At 38.9% G+C, this 21,506-nt stretch overlaps 1 protein-coding gene across 5 annotated transcripts in view; it reads left to right on the top strand.

The window, feature by feature from the left end:
- LOC148429445 (uncharacterized) overlaps window positions 1-21,506 on the top strand; it is a 116,567-nt gene that overhangs the window by 51,445 nt on the left and 43,616 nt on the right. For 2 of the 5 annotated variants that reach the window (XR_015867826.1, XR_015867827.1), the window contains 2 exons: window positions 2,627-2,783; window positions 5,584-5,687. Coding sequence is in view for 1 of the 5 variants with exons in the window: in XM_088433766.1 (XP_088289892.1) it covers window positions 2,627-2,783; window positions 5,584-5,695 (269 nt within the window). In the remaining 4 variants the exon portion in view is untranslated. Of the gene's footprint in view, window positions 1-2,626; window positions 2,784-5,583; window positions 6,083-21,506 lie in introns of those variants that run through there. The other 3 variants (XR_015867829.1, XR_015867828.1, XM_088433766.1) reach the window with 2 other exon arrangements.

Genomic DNA, 21,506 nt, shown 5'->3' with positions numbered 1-21,506 from the left:
TGTTGGATTTTCTGGATAAAGCTGTGGCTGCATCATCTCATTTGGATAAGCACAGATTGGTTATCAAGTACTCAAGTGCCTTCTCTTCTATGTCTATTTCTGTAGTTGTTCAGGCACGGAGAATATGTTTTGCATTCACGCAATCTTACCATCCGATTTCTAGATAGAAGGCCGGCCCTATTGATTGACTAACATTTCTGTTGGCATTCGATTACGGACAAACCGATTTGTATTCAGAAATAAAGTAAGGCTCTTCAGATTAGAGATGGAGGACGGGTTGATGGAAAGCTGGTTAGAATCCCGTTTTACTCATTAAAATTAACAATAAACAACAGTGTTTTTAATCATTAACTATACAGTCAGAGTGCCGCCGTTCAATTGTGTCCCTCAGGCCCCCAAATTGCTATGCAACACGATCAACGTTTATCTCATCTACTCAGAAATCTATTCATAGCTGTACAAATTGCCACTGCACTCTTGGCTGGGAACGGCAAATTTTCCGACAAGGAAATTCCTTGTCAGGAGCAGCCAAGGGAGAAGGTGTCAGTTTGACGGCGCACGCACACTAACGGCTGTTGTGGGAGCATAAGTGTTTGCTGCGCTTCGGTGGCGTTGCATTTGATTTCCGTGCTGACCACCGGTGATGCCAACACCGCAGCCCTCAGTCGATCCGCCTCTTGAGGCGTTCCTCCCCCACATCTCGCTGCGGAATAATGCTGCTGAGAAACTCGGAGGGAAACAGAGACTGAGGGATAGGAGGAGAATTGTGCGAGATGCTGGCAAAGTAAGTACAGTGTGCACTTTTAGAACTTCTCCATTGTTAACGCAAAAGTTGTGAGAAGACAGTGTGGGAGTGTGGTGACCTAAACATCAATATTCATATGCCTCAGGGGACTTCAAAAAGACGCTTGTTCTGCGCCTCCTCTCAGGCCCTGGGCTCTGCTAAGAACTGAGTGAGGAGAGGTGAAGCAGGGAGGTTGTCCAAGCCATGTAGGATGCCTAGCTTAGCCCTACCGAGACCTATTTACACCACCCAGACAAGTACTGTATTGTCTTCATCCGCACCCCATCACGTGACTTGTTTAGCACCGCTTTGTCGAAGTAGTTCCACGGGACTCCAGAACTCTCTGCGGACGCCTTTTATTGTTTGCTTTCTATCCTCAATGTAATTGAGAGAATATGGTTTTTGTGACCTTGTTTCAGTTTGAGCCATGCGCCTAACTGTTCCCTAATATGTCCCTGGTGAACGTGAGGCTTAAAACACATCAATAATTCTGTACATTTCCTTCTGGAAAACAAATTCTCATAATAGGATTGTGTCAATGTGATTTGAATAATGATCTCAAAACATCCAATTTTAGGCTACTTAACTAAATAGAATATTACTGATTGCAACACTTATTCATGGTTGGGCTTTTGGTAACCTTCTTTTCAGTGTGTTGCCAACAGCCTATTTTCTCTCAATTAAAGCATGATATTAGCACTCACGAGGGCATAAACAGAAATAACTGCATGCTACTGAATATCATGCCTTGATTAGGAGCCTAAAATGTGGGTGCACAGATGGATTATCTTTCTATACTCATATTAAAGAGCTGATATTTTTTGGAGTGACAAGATGAGAGGGACGCGCCACCTGCTTGTGTACAAGTGAATAAATGCTTTATGTTGGTAAATTTAAAAACAAAACAAAACCAACAATAACTTAAATCACAGTGGAATGCTTCTAAAATGAAAAAAAAATGCGGTTTGCCATTACAGAAAAATGACTGGAATGAAAAATATCTTTCAAATATTCTGAATAAACTCTATGCATACTAAACTGCTTTTCTTTATTTCTCGCATAGGAAATGCAGTTAAGCCATTCAGGCATTTGCCGATGCAATCAATTTGCTTCAAACTGTTGTTATCGTGGAGCCTTTATCCATTAATATTGGCTTTAAAATGTTTCAAATAAAATTTTAAGAATATTAACTGCCATTCAGAGAAAATAATGACTTTATGACGGCAGTGAATACAATCAAAATAAAGTAAAACCTCTCACACGGAATGAGGCTGAATCCCAATAGTACCCCTTACACCTTGTCTTTTCAATTACCCCTCGACCTCCATGTTCACAAGAACCATGGCACATGTCTCAGTTGCATGTGAACGTAAAGACTAAGGTGACAGATTGGAGTTGTATGGCTGTAAAGCCTCCATAGATTCTACACAGGCGCAGTAAGGTTGGAATGGGTTGATGGCATTTTCATTCATTTCGATTTGGGAAATGAATTCAAGGTAGGAGTGCTTTGAAAGCACAAAAAAGAACAAATTTCAAGAAGCAATGTAATTCACATTTCATTGTGTTCTAAACATTCATAGGAGTGTGCATTGAACGGATTTTCTTCAACAATGGCAATTCTGCTGAATTTGATCAAAATATCTGGCCCAAGGAAAATAAATGCACATGAAGATGAGTCGTACTCGACTGGTAGTCAGCGGCGAGTTGGCTGAAGTTAGCAGGATGCTGTCTTAGTAAATGGCAGCAGCTGCTCGCAGTTCGAGAGAGCATGTCCCAGTCAGAGGAGAAAAGCGATGGCATCTACATTAATACTACCTTAATGGCCCATCTGGTGCTCCATAGGGTCCCTGACTGCGCCATCGACTCATAGGCGTTTGACAGGCAGTCTCCAACGCACCAGACGCGCATGGCATGCCAAATGGAGGAGAGACGCCTCCGTGGCGCACGGATCTGTCAAACTCTCGCCGACGCCGCAGACGCACAGGCGAGCGAAGTTGAGGCAAGTTTTCACACGTGATTGCTTCCTGACACCGACGGAGAGGAAGAGGGGGCATGAGAACCACTTGGCTTGTCTGTCTCTTTCCTGTGTGCTCGCCTCAAATTCGCACACTTACACATACACTTTCAGGTGCGTGTGTGTGCGCACACACTCTCATGGTGGATGCTAAGCAGCCGTGACCAGATTAAACGTGAGTGAGAAAGCCAGGTTAAGATTAGCCAGTGGTGGATTCTCTGCGCTCTGATTGCAAAGTGAGATAGCAAATATTATTTGTGCTGCGAGTCACAGCCTCTCTCTGTAAACAAATGCTGGAACAAATTACTTCATTGGAAGAAAATGCGGACGCTCTTATCAAAACACCACAGGGGGTTCTGCTTATAATTGGCGTAATTGGTTGATGGAGCAGGGCGCAGGCCATGATGTGCCACAGTGATGCACTTTAGAGGAACTAACTGAACATAGCTTTAGGTTTATAGATTGTGCCTTTAGATGGTGTTACAAATACTTCAGATGCAATTATTTGAGAAACTTGTTGTCAGAAGCTGTTTTTTGTTGGCCCACCATATTTTCATTTCGAAAACCCCAACTCTTACCGGGCCGCTCCACCAGTTCGGTGTTCTCACAAGCCACTATTCAATTTCTTTAGTTTTCATCCACCTGCCAGCAAAAAATCACAGTCTCAGACATCTATATCACAGTCCTTGGGCTGATCTTCTTTTCCAAATGACGACACTACACACTAACGTAGAACACGTTGATGTTTGCCGCCACTCTGTACTGCTTTTTACACTTTTTCTTTAGGCCATTTTGGAGTGATAGCAGCAGTTCAAAGATGGAATGGAATGCTCTTTTAGAAAATGCATTTCAAATGGCTTATCCTGTAGGCATCCCCAGAGGACACCTCAGGGATAAACCTTACCGAGAAAAGAAGATAGGTGAGGAAAAAAAATAAAATTGGAAGGAAGTTACAGCTGTGACTAAAACAGAAAAATATAGAGAGAATAAGCATCTTAACCTGCTGATGCCTCTTCAGCAAATTCACCGGTACTCAAGTATTAGTTTTGCTTTCTTGCATATAGTCGCTTTCTGGAAATTCAGATCAATTAAAAAAAAAAGTGATTTCTCTTCATTCTGACAAGCTGCTATTTAGGCTGCCAGTGGAATTGATTTCCCATTGATTTTTCCCTGGAGAAAACAACAAGCTGCTGAATGTTGTATTTGCATAAAAGAAAGAGGAAGAGAGGGAAATATAAAACCACATTGCATTTTTTCTTTGATTTAGCAAGTGAACTTTTTGTGTTGTCAACTTTTATGCTGACTTGTATGACTGATATGGTTTTGAGATAGACTGTAGTGCTAACTAGAGGAATGAACATTGACTTAAATTCCCTTGCTTGATCATGGCAAAAATGAAAGATTAATCAGTGCTCTTGTTTGCCTGCGTCCCTGCATCCCAGACGCATCATTTTTTGCCATGCTTCCCTGGAACACAGTTTTTTTTACATCCTAAAATTAATAATTGTCCATCTACTCTTTTATTCAACAAAACTTGATGGCTTATTACATTTTTGTCAATTTAGCCCTCCATGTTTGTTGTGCTCTTGCGGGGAAAAATAACGTCAATTGAGAAAACAAATTCATTTTTGAACACACATGCCGAATACTATGTATAGTAATTCATTGCTACTGTATTCACTCCACATAAACAATGCCCACATGGCGAATGAATAAGGTAATTTATTTACATGTAGCCGATATTCCTTCCATGAGCTCTGGAGGGATGGACGAAATCACTGCAAGAAGTCGATAAGTTTAGTGACAACAACGTGTTAAAAATAGTTTTTTGAATTGACTTAAAATGTAGCGCCGAGATGGATATCATAAAGTTATTTGCCTGCTGTAAGGATAAAGCAGCGAGGAATGTGGGAGGAAAATGAAATTTTAGTAGGCTAGCCAGCATAAGTCTGTCTTAAACTCATACTAAGTTAACTCACGTTATTCCTTGTGTAAAGCCAACCATATTCATTTGCTGTACAAGCTGTTGGGGGAATTTCCACTGAGTTTCAACAGCATGAAACGATGATCATTTTGAGAAGACAGCATTAAACTTGTGTTAGTTGACAGATATAGCATCTGGAGCAGGGGTACCAAACGGTTCTGGCCTGCAAATGGGCCTAATTTGGATCGTGAGATTATTTTGTTAAGTGTAAAAATGAGCTGACTTTTTAAATAAATGAAACTGTTGAAAGGTTCTATGATTAATAGTAATGTTAATATTTTAATATTAATAGTGGTGTTTTACTTGTTTTATTTTGGATAGTATTTAAAAAATAATAATATAAAATTGTTGTTTTAAAGTTATATAAATAAAATGTATACCATCATTTTATTGGTCAGGCCTGGATTTTCCTCCACGCGGCCCGCACACCCCTGATCTGGGTGGTGCACTGGAAAAATATTTTTCGCTATCATCGAGTTGTGGGCAACATTTTTAAACCAAACAAATTTATTTCACAGAAAAAATTCACAGTGGACTTGTTTGTCCTGAGATTTTTTTTTTTTTAAAAGCATTGAGGTTGAGTGCTGCAAAGGAAATTGGAAAAAAAGGAATCCCTAAAATTGGTTTGGAGGATGTAAAAGCGGAGAAATGAAGGAACTTCAACTTTTTCTCTCTTTCCCAGATATGTGGCAGGCAAGGTGTTGCTTTTGAAGAGCTTGTGGAAGGAAGCAATATGTGAATACAGAGACCCTCTCCACTTCCCTATTTTTAATACTCTCCCCCCCATCTTTTTTTTCACAGGCTACATCTTCCTCTCTTCATCGTTTTCTCTCTGGACCTAGCGGTTCCTTCGTGGCAAGCCCAGCAGGAGAGGGGGAGTGGTGTGGGTGGTGTTTTGTGCTACTGTGAGTGAAGCTTCTCCTCAAGCAACCAGTAGCTGTCCTCTTACACTCACTCGTTTAATGCACATATATATGTACATACATATGCTCCAATCACAATGCTATTTTAACAGCAAACCAAACATATTTAATTTTGTCACACAGGTAAAAGCAACATTATTTACTATAAGTCCTTGTTTTGTTGTAGACAATCAGTACATAGTCCTCCAACACCACTAGCACTCATTTTGTAATGTGACCTAGAGGCATTAGACGATGCTTACAATGTTGTTTGGGTTCTGGTCCATAATCTATTCTACAAGGTTTAAATCATCTTAGTTTGCTGCTCAAAAATCAGTACTAGAACAGCAAATGCATTGTAAGGGCCGAATACAACCTGTATCCATGGGGTGGCGCTATAGCCTACATAAGTGTCAAGTTATGGGGAGGGGAGGGAGGATCAGACCGGAAGGGCAAATGGTTTTGACCGCAGGTATGTTTTACTTTCAAACATTTGGGGAAAATTGTTTTATTTGCACTATATTCCAATTTGGTTTGTGTTTTGAACACGCAGATTCTTCAATGTCATGTCATTACTCACTGCTGCTGAAATAAATTCTTGGGACACAAAAGTGTACCTGTCACATTTCAAATTGTTAGATACACAACACCAGTCTGGGAGGAAAGGCACGGCAACCGGGTCCATCCACGGCTCAATCCTCGAGAGCTCCGTAAAGGACTGAGGCTCTCACATGCGTCTTTTTTTAGTTGCGTATATAGACAAGAGACATACACTAAAGTATTCATATTGTGCCTGCATGTGAACGCTGATGTCCAAGTGTGTGAATTTGGAGGTGATAATTTTGCAATGGCGCAGAGGCTGGCGCTGGGGTGTTTATAATGACAATAACAGAGAGCATGTCTGGGCGTGCTTTCAATCGGCTCCCCAAAAGTAATGAGTCCGACTAAGCCCAACTTCATCAAAAACAGTAGGAAATCTGCAAATGATGTATTACATCCTGTGGCGATTCATCACTTGCACATGTCAGAATGATGCTGAGCTGAAAATTAAAAGGCATCAAAATTATTTTTCTAATATAGATGGAAAGTGGAAGTCAAGACAGTTAAGGGTAAACTGGGGTTTTCTTGTTCAGTTGGAAACTGAACATTATGCTAAAAATTGTTTTACACACTCAGATTTGGATGAAAAAATTTCAGTCTATACAAACTTAGTTCTATGGCCAATCGCCATCATGACACTGTGATTCTTTAGAATTATTTTAATATGAGAAGTAGAAAAAGCACAAACAAAATGAGTTTATTTTAATATGGTAAGTATAAAAGCACCAACATAAAACAAACAAAAATGATGTTTTGAAGCTTCAATTTTGTCAATTTTATTCCTAAGGCACAACTGATTAAATGGCCACCTGATTGAAGTGGCTAATATTAGCTCTTCTAAAACCCCAAAAAACTGCAAAAATTTACAGGTTTTAGCAGACTGTTGTTATTATAGAGCAGATGACAGAGATGAAGAACCACCCCACACACACACGCATAAAACTTGGGGGCGTGCGTGTATTTTTTCAATGTTGTAAAGGTAAACAAATACTAAAGGGCTTTTTTAACAGTCAAAAATTCTGGCTTCAATTTATATCATTGTTAGTGTAAGCATGAAGGAAAAAAGGGGATGTTATTTTATTATTAGTAGTATCATTTTTGTTGTTATTGTCATTATTAACCGGAACATAGGTAATCTGGGCTAAAATATCAGCCAGCCATTCATCCTCCCGATGTCGTCCATAATAGGTGACTCCCCACCAAAAATCCACAAATAACCCTCAAGAGAGATGCTGCCGCAGTTAAAATGTAGTGTTTTGTTAAGACTGTCAGATTGCTGTGAAAATGAAGTCGGCCTTTTCTAAGGAAATGAAGGATGACTATATCAATGAGGGGCAAGAAGGGAGCAGTAGAAGGATAGCATGATGGATGCACATTATAACACTAGCATCTGGCAACAGCTGCTGTATCATTTCTGACCGCCAGCTTGCTAGATAAATATTGCTTCGATCTGTCTTGTACAAGCAAGTCTACATTCATTTTACAAGTCAATAACCACTTTAAATGTTTATTTGTCTCATGCCATTTTTCAATATATTGATGCCATGTATCTGTTTAAATGGCAGGGATATTATTTTGCCCATCTTGTCCCACTTTTTCTTCATGAACCAGCCAACACGAGCACAATAAAAAGAAAGCCTATTGCTTGTGAAGGTGAAACACATATTAGCAGATCAAATATCTAATGGCAGAGAGAGCAAGGTCAGATGAATGAATCTTTCTTGGTTGTTTTTTTTTTATTATTGTTTTTCTGTGCATTTGGAATCTAATTTCTGAAAAAAATGTAGCGTTTTTACCACACGGACATATTCAGTTATCTGCCATTGCATGTGATTGTCAATATATTGTATATATTGACAATATGTCAAATAAATAATGCAGTACAGTATTGAAGTAACTTGCCCAAGACTAGTTTGTGGGAACATTATAGTGTAAATGCAGAACGCACATGCTGGCCCATCAACAATTTCAGCAGCCTTGCGTCTGTTTTCATTCATATGTGTTCCTCTTGACGAGGACAGATGTTGGGAAACCCACCAAATTGGAGCTGAAGCTGCACTATAATAACTGTGATTTTAATCAGGGTCTGGCATTTTGACCCACTTATTTTCTTACAGTGCTGATTGCACTGAAGCACAGTTGCGACAAAAATGTAGCCGATAATTAACCTTCACATCTGATGTATGTCACAAAACCAACATAATACAAAATAAATCCCACATGCCCCCACTTTGATATTTTTAATGATGCCAAACAAATGAATATCTGTTGATTATGGAAAATGTGGTTACATACCTATTATTTCCCAAGTTTAGATTCATGAAATGCAAAATAAGTAAATTAGATGCACATAACTGTTAAAGGCTTCCATGAGCATGTAGAAATATTCCAATCTTCCCTTTTCCATTTTCACCACTACAAGTAATTTTCACATCAGTGATAATAAAGCAGATTGATTATTCATTTTCATGCGTCAACACCATTTAATTGCGCAGCGAGAACACTCCAGCGTGGGGTCATGGGGGGCGCTCCCTCATTTACAATGAGACACATCAGCAACACAAAGACACCCTTCGCATCTCACATACTCCTTTCACTTCATCACAAGTACACACGTCTCAAACATGCCCAGACTGCATTTTACTAAAAAAAAAGACATTTTCCCCATCAAGCAAGCCACTGTGCCCCTTTTCGGTCCCATGCCACCATTTTCTTCCACTTTTCAATTCATACCCTTTAGGTGCCATAGCACTGCAAATCCTCGAGTGGTCATTGTGCTTGTGGATTTTACCAATGAAAGTACAGAAACTCTTCTTATTTGAGAGCGCACTTAGAAAAAATTTAGCATGTAAAATTATGTTGAACATTCTTCTTTATTTGCTGCTGAAGACCCCTGTTTTTTTATTTTTTATTTTACTTGTATCAGATATGCAAACATAGGCTAATTTAAAAATATTTTCAAATGATGCATAATAATCTGTCGTCATTAAATTTTGGAGACAGCCCATAAATGATGTGAAATACAAAAATACATGCATTTTTAAATACACAATAGGAAATCACATCTTTGTATATTATCATTATAATTCACAACTAAATAGGTAAATCTATAAAAATCATATTTGTGTTGACTCCTCTGATCAAAACACTTTTGAGGAATCACTAATTAAAATGAATGAAACCTTAAAGATTGTAACACTGTAGATTTCTATGATAGGTGAAAAATATTTACAGGCTCCGTAATTTGATTCAGATAGCTCACCTGAAGGCAATGTTTAGCCTCCAAAGATCACACGAGCAGCCTGCAGTCCTTTTCTGTGAATAACAAGTGATAGAATATTGTGATTTTCTGGGAATTTTACTCACAATATACTTACTACACACACACACACACACACACACACACACACACACATATATATATATATATATATATATATATATATATATATATATATACATACACACACAATTACTCACCATACTATAATATTACATTTACATTACATATTACACTTGATTTCCATATTTCCTGCAGTTGTTGCTTCATTATTGTGAGAAATCATTAACATGATCAGTGTCATCACATACACTGGTAGCCCTTATTCTTTTACCTTTGATTACTGGTTTCGATGTTTATGTTTTGATCTTAAATTGCAGTGTAGTATGAGTATGAGTGACCACCTCAAATTGACACGATCATATTAATGAAGCCAAAATTGACATTAAATTGTGTCTTGAACAGAGATTTGAGTGACGAGATTGACATTGCATATGTTACACCAATGAGTAGTGTTTCTCTCAAAAGTGAATCATCCAATGACCTGCGGTCTTTCAATCGTTTTCCTTTCCCGCCGTCTGTTTCCCTTGCCCCTTAGCTAATGGTTGATTGTGGTCTCCAGGATCTGCTTTGGAAAGGTTTTCCTGGGGAGCTCTTGGAAGAAGTGCCCTCATCTGGCCCTTCCGTCTGTCATTAGGCCACTCCAAACTTTTTATCCCCAGGCCTCCAAGACCTCAAACTGCCAAATTGGTTGAATTATGGTCAGAAATGTGGAGTGGACCTTGTGTCACATGCGAGAGGCCTGAGTCAGTGGAACAAACCACACTTCTCACTATCAAGAGGTGGTCTGGTACTTGCACCGCAAAACTGGGCCTCCCAACTGGAGGACGCCAAGTATCCTCCTGTTGATCTATCAATACTAATATTGTCTACATTTGGACTTTAACATCAGTGAATGTATTGCTGGAATTTACAGTAGGTGCGAGTCAGGTAAACCCTGGCCACCAGTCAGTGGCAAATGAAAACCCTTTTAAAATTCATGTTTTAAGTGATTATTGTGGAAATAGTGATTTCATTCCACAACAAGTGGCAAAGTGGCCACTTCAAGAGCCGGAGTAAAAAGGGTTCATTTTGGTGCTTACGTCATATTCCAGAAATGCATTACTATGCAGAATATGTTTCAACCTGTGGGGGTTTTAAAACATAGTAGCATTTTGACTTCCCCTTTAGGCTAGAATTAATATACACTATATGTTTAAGTATTTATTACTTGAAAGAAAGAGCAGTGTGTATCATCAACAGGCAGTCAAATGGGAAGGTACAGTAAACACACATGCATTCAGGCACACTTGGAGCAGTGAATCTGATCTGTCACAGTAACTGGAAAATCCTGACATGATGGATACAGTTTTTATTTTTTTCACTCTCCTTCTCAATGAGTGAAACAACAAGAGATAGTGGGCCAACTCTGAGCAGAATTGATGCTATCTGTCCCATGATGTGTTTATATTTTTCATTTTTTGGAAGTGAGGCAACAAACCTGGAGCGAAATGGTCACAGCTGTCACTATAATTCTACTGTTGGAGTGTCATGGACAAAAATAATAGCGTGGGGTTGGGAAGGATTGAATAATTAGAATCACTTTCAGAGTTCACTTTTCATTTGTAGTCTTTTCTTGTGTTCTTGCTTTGAAGTTTCAGGTCGACTTACTGGTACTATTACTGTCTGCGCTAGCTCAGCAGAAGGGAGACAGGGGCTAGCTCTAATCAGGCCAGCTGAGGAAAGGGTCAAAACTAGACTAATGGCCCAGGCAATGAATAGTTGCTGAGCAGTGCCTAAGGCATGAGGGAATTAAGGTGAGGTTCTCAGAGAATGATTTGACTCCACGTCTGGATGCGTTTACCATCTATAAGGCTGAATTTGCAAACTGAAGGTCCTACGCTATTGTTTTGGTGCTGTGAATTGAGGTCAGGTTCAAGCAAGATTGCCAGAGCTCCTGGCATACATTTAAGGAGGAACAGCGTTTTTTTATCCTTCAGGATGTGGATAGGTTTTCCTGGGTCCCAAGGTTGCCAATTCATATTTATTCTGACATTCACTGATAATATGTATTTGTACTCTGCAGAATTTTAGATACTAAGGTAGACCAGCCTTTTGAATGTTTTTTTTCATTATCTATATCCATTTCTTGTTGCGTTTCACTTATTGCAGTGCGAATGTGAACAAATCTCAAATTAATCCAGCTGTGTTTTGAAATTAGCAGATGAATGTCATTCTTGAGCAAACTGTACAGCATATTTACGTTTGTCCACCAAATACTAACTCACTGCTTTACCCTATACATATTTCATAAGTCAGTTCTCATATTTTATGGCTGACATACTGTAGGAAGATTGTGAAGATGTTTTTAAGGACACTCTAAAAAGACGAGCTATTTCAACTTATATAAACAACTGTCAGCCTTCATGTTTACATAATTAATGGGCATCTAATTGGTAATAATGATTTTTGCTTTAGCGATTTGAGAAAAGTCATTACCCAGAGAACACCCATCTGTTGGTAGATGCTTCTGGGAACATTGTGGAGAAATTTGAAGATGTGGCTGAACACTGACTGCACAAGGCGGTCCACACGTGAACGTTGGCACAACCTTATCATCACAACATGCAGGATTTATTGTGCCTAGTTTACATGTTAATTTAATTCACACAAATTCTGGCACAGTAAATGTGAAACTAATTTGACAGGTATTTGTTTCCATTCTTCAGTCATTATTTATATGCGCAGTGCATTTGACTTTTGGTTTTAAAGACAATGAACACAAGAGTTAAAATAGAGACATCTCCAGTTCTGTGTAACTTCAATGGCAGTAATTTAGAACATGTTTGGCCCACCACAGGCTGATTATTGGCAGGGCGCATAATGTGTGGATCGGCTAACATCCATTTGGGGCACAGTACAGAATGCTACACTAGAAAAAAATGAAAATAAATACGTACGAATGTAACAAACGGCAGACTACTGGTTGGAGACAACAACTCTAAGCAGATATTTGCAAAGTGAGCCACTAGTACTACTGTTAGATATGCTCATCAAGTGTTATTTATTTGTTTATTTAATCCAGTGAAGAACTTTCACTAAAATACAGTTTGGTTGTATTTAACGTTTAAAACCAATATACTCACTGAAGCAAACCTTCTAAAAACACGTGCTTTCTTCGGAATTATTTCAGTATGTATACATTAATGCGGCTTGATTTTAGGAAATACAAATACAGTGAACCCTCGTTTATCGCGGTAGATATGTTCAGGACCCGCCCGCAATAGCTGAAAATCCACAAAGTAACACCCCCACTTTTTACATTTAAAAAATGAATACATAAAAAAAAAAAAAATTGGGGTTGGGGGATTAAACGTGAAAAGTCTTCATGCTATACATATTTCAGACAAATCTTACTGCAGTACACATATTTACTTAAATCTTAAATTATTAAACTTTATACACTGTACAGTAGTGAACTTGTTGGGGAGGGGGAGAGGGAGAGGTGGATTTGTTCACTCCCAAATGGTGGGCCACGGCTGCAAGTTGTCCCTTTGAGAAGTATCACCTTCTCAGCAATTGTCATCATTTTTTGTTGGCGTTTAGGTTGATAGGTTGAAGTTTCTTCTTTATTTTGTGTGTGTGTGGCCTCATTTTCTACTTGAACATTAGCTTTTCTTTTTCAAACACAAATGCAAACACTCACATCTGTCCTGGTACTTCACATTTTAGAGGTTAGAAAGCATGCTGCAGCCTTCTATTTAGATGGAATGGCCCTGGAATAAGAACTTGCAATGAATTGAGTTTGTTGTTTAAAAGTTGCTCTCAAGCTGGCCTTCGTTTCGACATGAATGTTTGCGCTTGAGTGGAGGCAACATATCTAAACCTTAGTTAAACCCAGTGTCAGTACCGCTCGTAACAATAACTTGTAAAACACCAGACATTTTACCTGATTGTTTTAGTGATGTTCGTCAAGTGGTCTTTTGGCTCTTTTTAACGGCACCCTTCTGCTCTGTGTAGACTTATGATTTCATCAACTGAAAGCAGCCGTGCCAAGGCTGTGATTCAACAATAAAATGCTATGAAATAGTGCAGTGCACAAAGGAAGGACAGAGGCCCGTGACCAGCAGAGAATCAGGCAGCAAGCAATGAATTCAACTTTGTCTTATGACAGCAAACTTTTTTTTTTTTTTGCTTGTAATAGATTGCAACTGAAAAGCAAATTGAAAAGCAAATTTGACAAAATGCAAAGCTCAAATGAGTAAAGTGAGCATGTTTTCATCTCGTGACATCAGAATTTATACCCAAATGGATGTGCTGTACATTGTATAGCCCCATTGCGTTCAGCTTTCCCCTTATCGGTTGAATGAATGAAGAGGGAACGACTTGAGTGCGTAGGTTGTAGAAAAGTCATGTCAAACAGCTTGATTGTGTAAAGAGAGAGGATTAAAGCCATTCTTAGCAATGGGAGAAGAGAGTCCCTGCAATAGTAGTGCCTGACATCTTACAGTATCTTACAGCCCAAGTGTGGCCTAATCTGTTGGTTTTACATGACTGCAAATAATTTCCATTCGTCAGACTGACAATAGAAGCACCACCTTGTTCTGCATCGTGGATTACTGTACAGAGCATCCTGTCCTGCTACTACATAGACCCCTGACAAAGGATGTAATTGAATATCCACCCGTAACTAATTTGTTATGCACTGTGTGGGAACATGCAGAGACAGAATGCTACCAGCATCAACAAAAACACACACACACAGACAAGTGCTGTTGTGTTTGTGTGACATGTATGCTTCTTGCTGTTTGAATAATCAAGACAATTCGGCTTACATATCAAAGGTATTGTATGGTGCTTTTCTGATATGGCGAAAATACGCTAACAGTTTTGGGTTTGAACTGGTGCTGCCACTATCAAATCTTTTCAAAATGGACTTTTCTAAAGCAGTGGCTCTTGACCTCGTTGAAAGTACTGAATCTCATCAGTTTGATAAACGCATTCACCAAACCCTTCTTTAATGAAAAATAAAATGATTTTTTAAAATTCAAGAACTAGGTATATGTTATTTTAAAGGCACACAAATGTAACTGCACTCAAGGCTCAGACAATATAAAGTGATCATCTGCAGTGGGACATGTTGTCACACGTGTTTTATTTTTTTTTTTTTTATATCCTACTAAGGTTGCATTCTAGTGAATTAATACAACCACTCATTATTCGTTTCTCATCGTGAGTGGATATATTTACTTATTTATTGTCATATCACAATTTGCCTTTGCTAAACAGTTAGGAAATATGAGTAGAATTAGTGCACTTCTATCAGTAGTGCACCAACAATTTCCATTTAAGGTTAAAAAAAAAAGAAAAACAATAACTGCAATATACTTCACACACACGCAATATTATATGCAAGGCTGCACGTAATTTTTTTCGTGAGTTACTCACATGAGTACCAGGACATAGTGTTTGGCACTCACCCTTTCTTTCAATAAAAAGTCTTCCTTTATGTCATTGTCAATGTCATTCACACATTAAGCGTACTGTCTGTATGCACACAGCGACGTCACGTTATTCAAACTTGTGCCCTCAAAAAGTTTAATAAGTCCATCAGTTATGGTTTCTGCTGTTTGTTTGGGACCCGATTTAATTAGTGTAAGGAAATCAGAGGTAAATCCTACATCACTTAAGAGTGACAACACAAACAATCTCATTCACACCCTCACAAGAATGATATGCAGTCCTGACAACCAGTCCAAGCCGCTTCAGTAAACCAACAAATATCCTCAGAATAGGAAGACATGGGTGGGACGCGCATGCTTAGCTTTATGAAAGGCTGGGGAGAAAACTACCCAAGGGTTCAACATCCTGCTGCATAATAATGAATGAGACTGGTTCCAAAAGTTTGTATCTGTTGAGCTGCACTGTGCCGCGGCTGCGTCGTTGCACCATGGTCCACCAACTTTACACAGAACTCGTAAGATCTGCTCTGCCACCGTGCACCATGGTCAAATCCACAATTCTAAAAGCACCAAACAGGAAAAACAATGTGATCTCCATCAAGAAAAAGCTCTCCACATGGACAACATTGTCTTTTACTTTGCTGATTGATTGGATGAACCCAAAGCGGTTTGTTTTCCTTCTCTGTGCCATCGTCATCAAGACAAAAAGAACAAATACTGTCATCCTGTTGATCGTTACTTGAATGTGTACGAACATATATTACATGATCCTATCAATCCACTTAAAAGTTAAAATGAGTAACCTATGTAAATGAAGCATGCAATCAAGTGTTATCCATGCAAACATTTCACATGAGGAGCTTGTTTTGATTTTGTAGGTTGAGAAAACGTTTTATTTTATTTTTCCTTTGTAATCACCTGAGTTGGTAGTCCCTGCGCAAACACATTCTGCCACTCCAGGGACCACGCAATGGAGTCCCTGGAGGGTCAAATTGCGTTTAGGCATGCAACGGAGCGGAGACTCATGAAGTGGCCGGGGGCGTGCGGCCTCGTTGTGGTGACTGGGCACAGCGCGGCAGGGCGGACATGCAGTATTTGAAATCCGTGGTGCATTATGTGGTTTCCACGGGTTACACAGGGCCTGCGTTGTTCCTGCATTTTGTCTCGCCACCCAGCAATTGGGCGATTAGCTATTGCTGTTAGCTTGTTTGTTAACCACAAGTTGCGCTGCATTCGTGTGCTTGATTGATTGAAAATGTTTGACCTTGTATCAAATGCGCCGATTTTGTCTGCTTGTTGAGCTGTAAATCTTGTACCACATCTAAGTGTGCTTCAAGCCCCGACACATTTTGGAGGTGGTGTCAAACGCAAGCAGGGTACGCCAATGCGCACAGTGAAACGCGCAAGGTTACGCATCAGTGATTTCTGTTCGCAACGTTCTTTCCTTTGTTCCATGTGCAAATTTTGTTCTTTGATGACAGACCACTAAGTTATAAATCAGCAAGTGTCTTTAGGCGCACAAATAAAATCAAATTGAGTCATTTGTCATTTTCTTTGGAAACCTGATTTTCCTAAGCCAATCTAAGTTGATCTACAAACAAAAATACGGAGGAACTTCTGTGATTAACTTAATTTCCAGTTTAACTATGTAAAAAGTATGGAGTTGAAGATAATACACTTAATTCAATTTTGTTTTTGTACCCTTGACTGCAAATAAACCCCTCTTATGCTATTGTTTATCATTGAGTTTAAGTTGGCAGATTTTGTATACTCATTCTTAAATACATGTACTCATTTACTTTAGCTTCACATTACACTTGTGCTTAAGCTAATTAATCCTCAATGTTTGTCATACACAAACAATGATGATTGACTCAATTTCCATTGTAGGGGTATCTTCTGAGATGACTGTTTTACAAAAAAAAAAAAAAAAAAAATCACTCTGTGTCATTCACACTCTTTGCAGTTTTTGGTAAATACTCACCAAAGAATGACTTTGGCGTTGTAAAATATGTACACTCATGCTGGTTGGTGGCGATCAATCTTTTTTGATAAATACTGAGTTAGGCCAGTCTGTCATTTGGCCTGGGTCTGTGTGGACTTTTCAAAGTGACAGCAATGCTCCATCCCACATGATTGTGCTAAATAAAACACTGGCCACATGTTTGCCTTAAACTAAGTAGCCCTTAACTGTTTGGACAGACAGCTGGCAGTTGCACTTAATGTATTTGTTTATTTTCCAGATAAGCGGCCTCTTTTATGGATAAGCAGCTGATGCTTCCCTTCTGTCAAGCTGGGACAGGCTGTGGGAAGATAAAATAGTCTGTTAATCTGGTGCTGGTGAGCAGAGAGAGTGATGTTATTGACCTATGCTGGCAGCAATGTGTTTCAATTATACTCTGCTATCCATTTGTCAGGCAAGCCAAGCGATTGGAGGGGGGCCATGGAGTTCAGGCCTGGGTTACAGTCATTCTCCATCACTTATGATGTGTCTTATAGGAAAGCGCTCTAATTGAATTAGCCAATTTACTCTTCAAGCAACAATGCCCTGACTCCGATTGGCGATAGGAGACAATTAGATATATGTTTAAAATAAGGGCAGCGTGCATATGTTGTATCTCCATGGTTAAAATGAAGATAGACAAGCAAGACTGACCTTTTCTTTTTCTTTTTTTATTTATTTTTTATTTTATTTTTTTAGCAATGCTGAATGAGTTTGCATAGTTTGGACTAAACTAGCAATCTTATGTTGGGGTTATGGTTGTTTCAAGACATTTTCATGAGCAACCAAATGCCTCACTTAATTGATTGACCAATGCTCAAGGTGATCCTGAGTAGGTGGTACTGCCTGTTTTTATGTGAATGCTACCTATTTTCTATGACTTCAGCTTTTGTATGTAAATGAGAATCATCTCCAAGATTTCTGTGAGCATATATCACAGATAAAAAGATACTTTGAAGTTATGGATTACAATGTACAAACGTAGGGATGTGCAGGGTTTAGTGATTATTTATTTTTAGTAATCCTTCAGATTATGTATCAATCTTTTTCTTGGCTTTAGAAATGTTCCTGACGAAAGCAGAAATAGTCTTGTAGTAGATTTTTTTATTTTCTTACCCAACGAGTCTGCTGTAGCTATAGTGTAGGCTTAAAGTGGGACACACCTCATTCACTGGATTTTCTTTAGTTTAATGACTAATGACATTGTAGATTCTCATTTAGAGTATAAAATTTATGAGTGAGCACATGTGGAATTATCTACCTAAATGAATACAAATTTAAGATTTTAGTCGCGTCCAAATAGCCAGCCTTTGCTCTGATTTCTGCTTTGCACACTCTTGGTATTTTCTTTTTGAGCTGATGCTCAAGACAGGTTAATACATAGCTGATACACCCCTATTGGACACCTCTTTAAATTCATACTATGTACAACAGTTAAAATTCATATAATGGCAAGAAACAATAAGATAGAAACTGGATGAAAAGGTGTGTCCAAACATTTGGTCTGCAAAATTCATGAAGGTGAGCTGCTGTCAAAATTAAGTTTCCCTGTCCTTATTCACATGTGACCTCAGCTTCAGTACTTTGGAACCTTATGCTTTCATTTTTACTATTATTTTGCTACAAAACAGGCTACAGATGCTTTTCAGTTCCAAATTTGTATTTGTATTTAGTTCAAGCCCATCCATCCATCCGTCCATCCATCCATCCATCCATCCATCCATCCATCCATCCATCCGTCCATCCATCCATCCATCCATTCATTTTCTATAGCTGCTTATCCTCAGCATGGTCGCAGGCTTGCTGGTGCCTATCCTAGCTGTCTATGAGCAGTAGGTGTGAGACAATACCCTGAACTGGTTGCCAGCCAATCACAGGGTTTAAGCCATTGTTGGATAATAATGTCATGTTGGAACAAATGGTAATATTTTCTTATGTAGATGAGCTGAACTGCCAATCATCGCCAATGCAACATGGTAGTGAGGCACTAATTGATCAGCTCTGCAGTTGGGTCCTCATCAGTTGTCCGCACTCCAAGGTACAACATTAGCCTGCGGAATTAGAAACACTTTTTCAAAGAGCCTTTTCAAGTGGCTCCATGCGTCTCGCAAGTAAATAAAGTATTGTAACATCAGGTATAGTGAAAAGTTTGTTTTCCACTCCAACCCCAGCAGATTCCCTTGCATATTTTTTGGATAGAGTGGAAAATTGCAAATGCTTACACAAGATTAATTCTTATCAAGTTGAATTTATTCATCTTGAGCAGCTGGATGAGGTCAAAGTGTTGCTTGCCTACTGTCTGCGAGCTGTCTTAGCCGGCCAGGCCGTCAATCACCTCAGCCAGAGTTGCAGGTGTAGAGAATGGCACACGATTGGCGCGCTGGCCTACTTGCACTCTGGCCCACACACCTGCTCATTCACTACGCTCTAATTGTCAATTCATTTATTTCCCACAAGTCTACAACTCCTGCTGCGTGCGCCCACTATCTGCGTCTAATCAGCAGTGTCTCTTCACCAAGGCTCTTGTTAAGAGTGAAGAATAGTAAGCGCAAATGTTCTCCATAAGCGTGTAATGTAAAACCATTATGGTAATGTGCCATGTTGCAGATGGACCAATTGTGATTCCTGCTTTTGCACCGCATGAGGCCGTCTGAAAATGCAGCCCCGTGCCACTCATTACTACTCTTCAACCAAGTGTCACTTTGCAATTTTCTTCTGAGCAGTCTGACACATAGGATCTTTTGTGAAGTCACATATCGGGACACAACATTGCAGAAGGCAAGTTTGTTACTTATCATGCAAACATTTGCAATAAAATAGAGTGATTTGCTAGTGAGAGAAAGAAGTGAATGTACTGTATCGTGGCTAATATCATAAAAAAGATATGTGGAAATGGGAAATAAAGTACTTCAAATGAGAGAAAAAGACGTTCTCATACATATGCTGCTTTTTGAGCAATAACAAGCAGAGATGAGTAGTAAGTGTTAAATTAGTACAAATTGCTTTCATTTAGGTGTTATAATAGGAAAACGTTTCTCATTATTATTTCAATTGTCGGTTTGACTGTGACATGGTGTTAAAGATAAGGTATCACAAGTTACCCACCAGTTATTCAGTACTTGTAATTGAGTATAATTATTTGGAGGACTTCTTTTTGCTATTCTCAGTTATATTATTCTAAAGTTTAAAACCCTAACCCTTAAAGTTTTGGCTATACTACCCACCTTTATTAACAATAGAATCAAGAGTTTCCCTTGATATTTTTCCCTTGATATTTTACTTCATATAGACACAAATAGTTACTAACTTTCAGCAATTCAAATGGTTTCCAAATGCAGTTGTCATGGAGAAATAGTGACATTGAGAGTGTTGGGGTAAACTGCATTATGTTGACCGTCCATTTATAATCATCAAAATTGCTTAAATTTGGCTGACATAAGTGAGCCTGTCTTTTGGGGCACACTTTGAATGTAAAATAATGACCAAGAAAAAAAGTCCCAAGACAGTCAATAAAATCTAGAAGCAGATTTTTGCCATGAGACTTACAACCTTTGTAGTGCAGGTTTCTTGCAAGCCATGATTCTTATTTAGTGAGGTAATTACTAAGGATGTACTGCAAATGTCACCAGCAAATGAAATGTAACAACAACCCCACTTTAGAAGACTGTTTTATTCATTCTGGGTAGTCAAAAATGGAAGCATTTTGGCTGGAAAAAAAAATACAAATAAAAGAGAATGGCAGTGGATGTGCAACAACTGTCGTTCTTGCATGTGTGTTTTGTTGAGATGAATGACTTTTCACTATATAATGTGAACCTAAGTGGAAAAGTGTCCCACATTCATCCAAATGGATGTCACTGCTAGCAATTCTGCTGCTGCAAAATGCATCTAATGATTTCATTTGCAAATACGGTTGAAAGCTTGCAAAAAAAAAAAAAACAATTAACCGCATGCTTTTTCCATTGGTGGTTTTTGACTCTTTTTTTTTTTTGGGGGACTTTTTTGTCTAAATGAGCGAGGGTTGGGGCTCAATATGTCTTGATAGTGAAAGAAAAAAAATAACATGACAGTGTTCACACTATTAATGAGCAGAGAATAAATACCACCCACAGGTTAACATGTAGCAATTTTTCTTTTGTACTACGGATAGTGTGTAATATTAGCTGGCTTTTGTTGTTGCTGACAGTGAATAGGAGCTTCTCGATTCTAATTCTATGCCTGATTGGTGGATGAATTCCCACATAGCTTTCAATTAAAGGTGGCCTACTAAAATTTGCCTGCAAGGTGGCCTCCATGACAATGTGATCTTATGGAAATTGGAGATCCGGCAAGCCCGTGTCCTTCGAATACCTGCTGAAATTGATGCCTGAGTATACCCGCCTTGATTAGCTTTGTCTCAAATAACAATAATAGCTTTAAGTGGGTCTAATTGAGGATGC

Source organism: Hippichthys cyanospilos, chromosome 1, assembly GCF_059441005.1.
Source record: "Hippichthys cyanospilos isolate Australia breed blue-spotted pipefish chromosome 1, RoL_Hcya_1.0, whole genome shotgun sequence".
NCBI lineage: Eukaryota > Metazoa > Chordata > Actinopteri > Syngnathiformes > Syngnathidae > Hippichthys > Hippichthys cyanospilos.
This window is presented reverse-complemented; position numbering and strand designations above follow the sequence as displayed.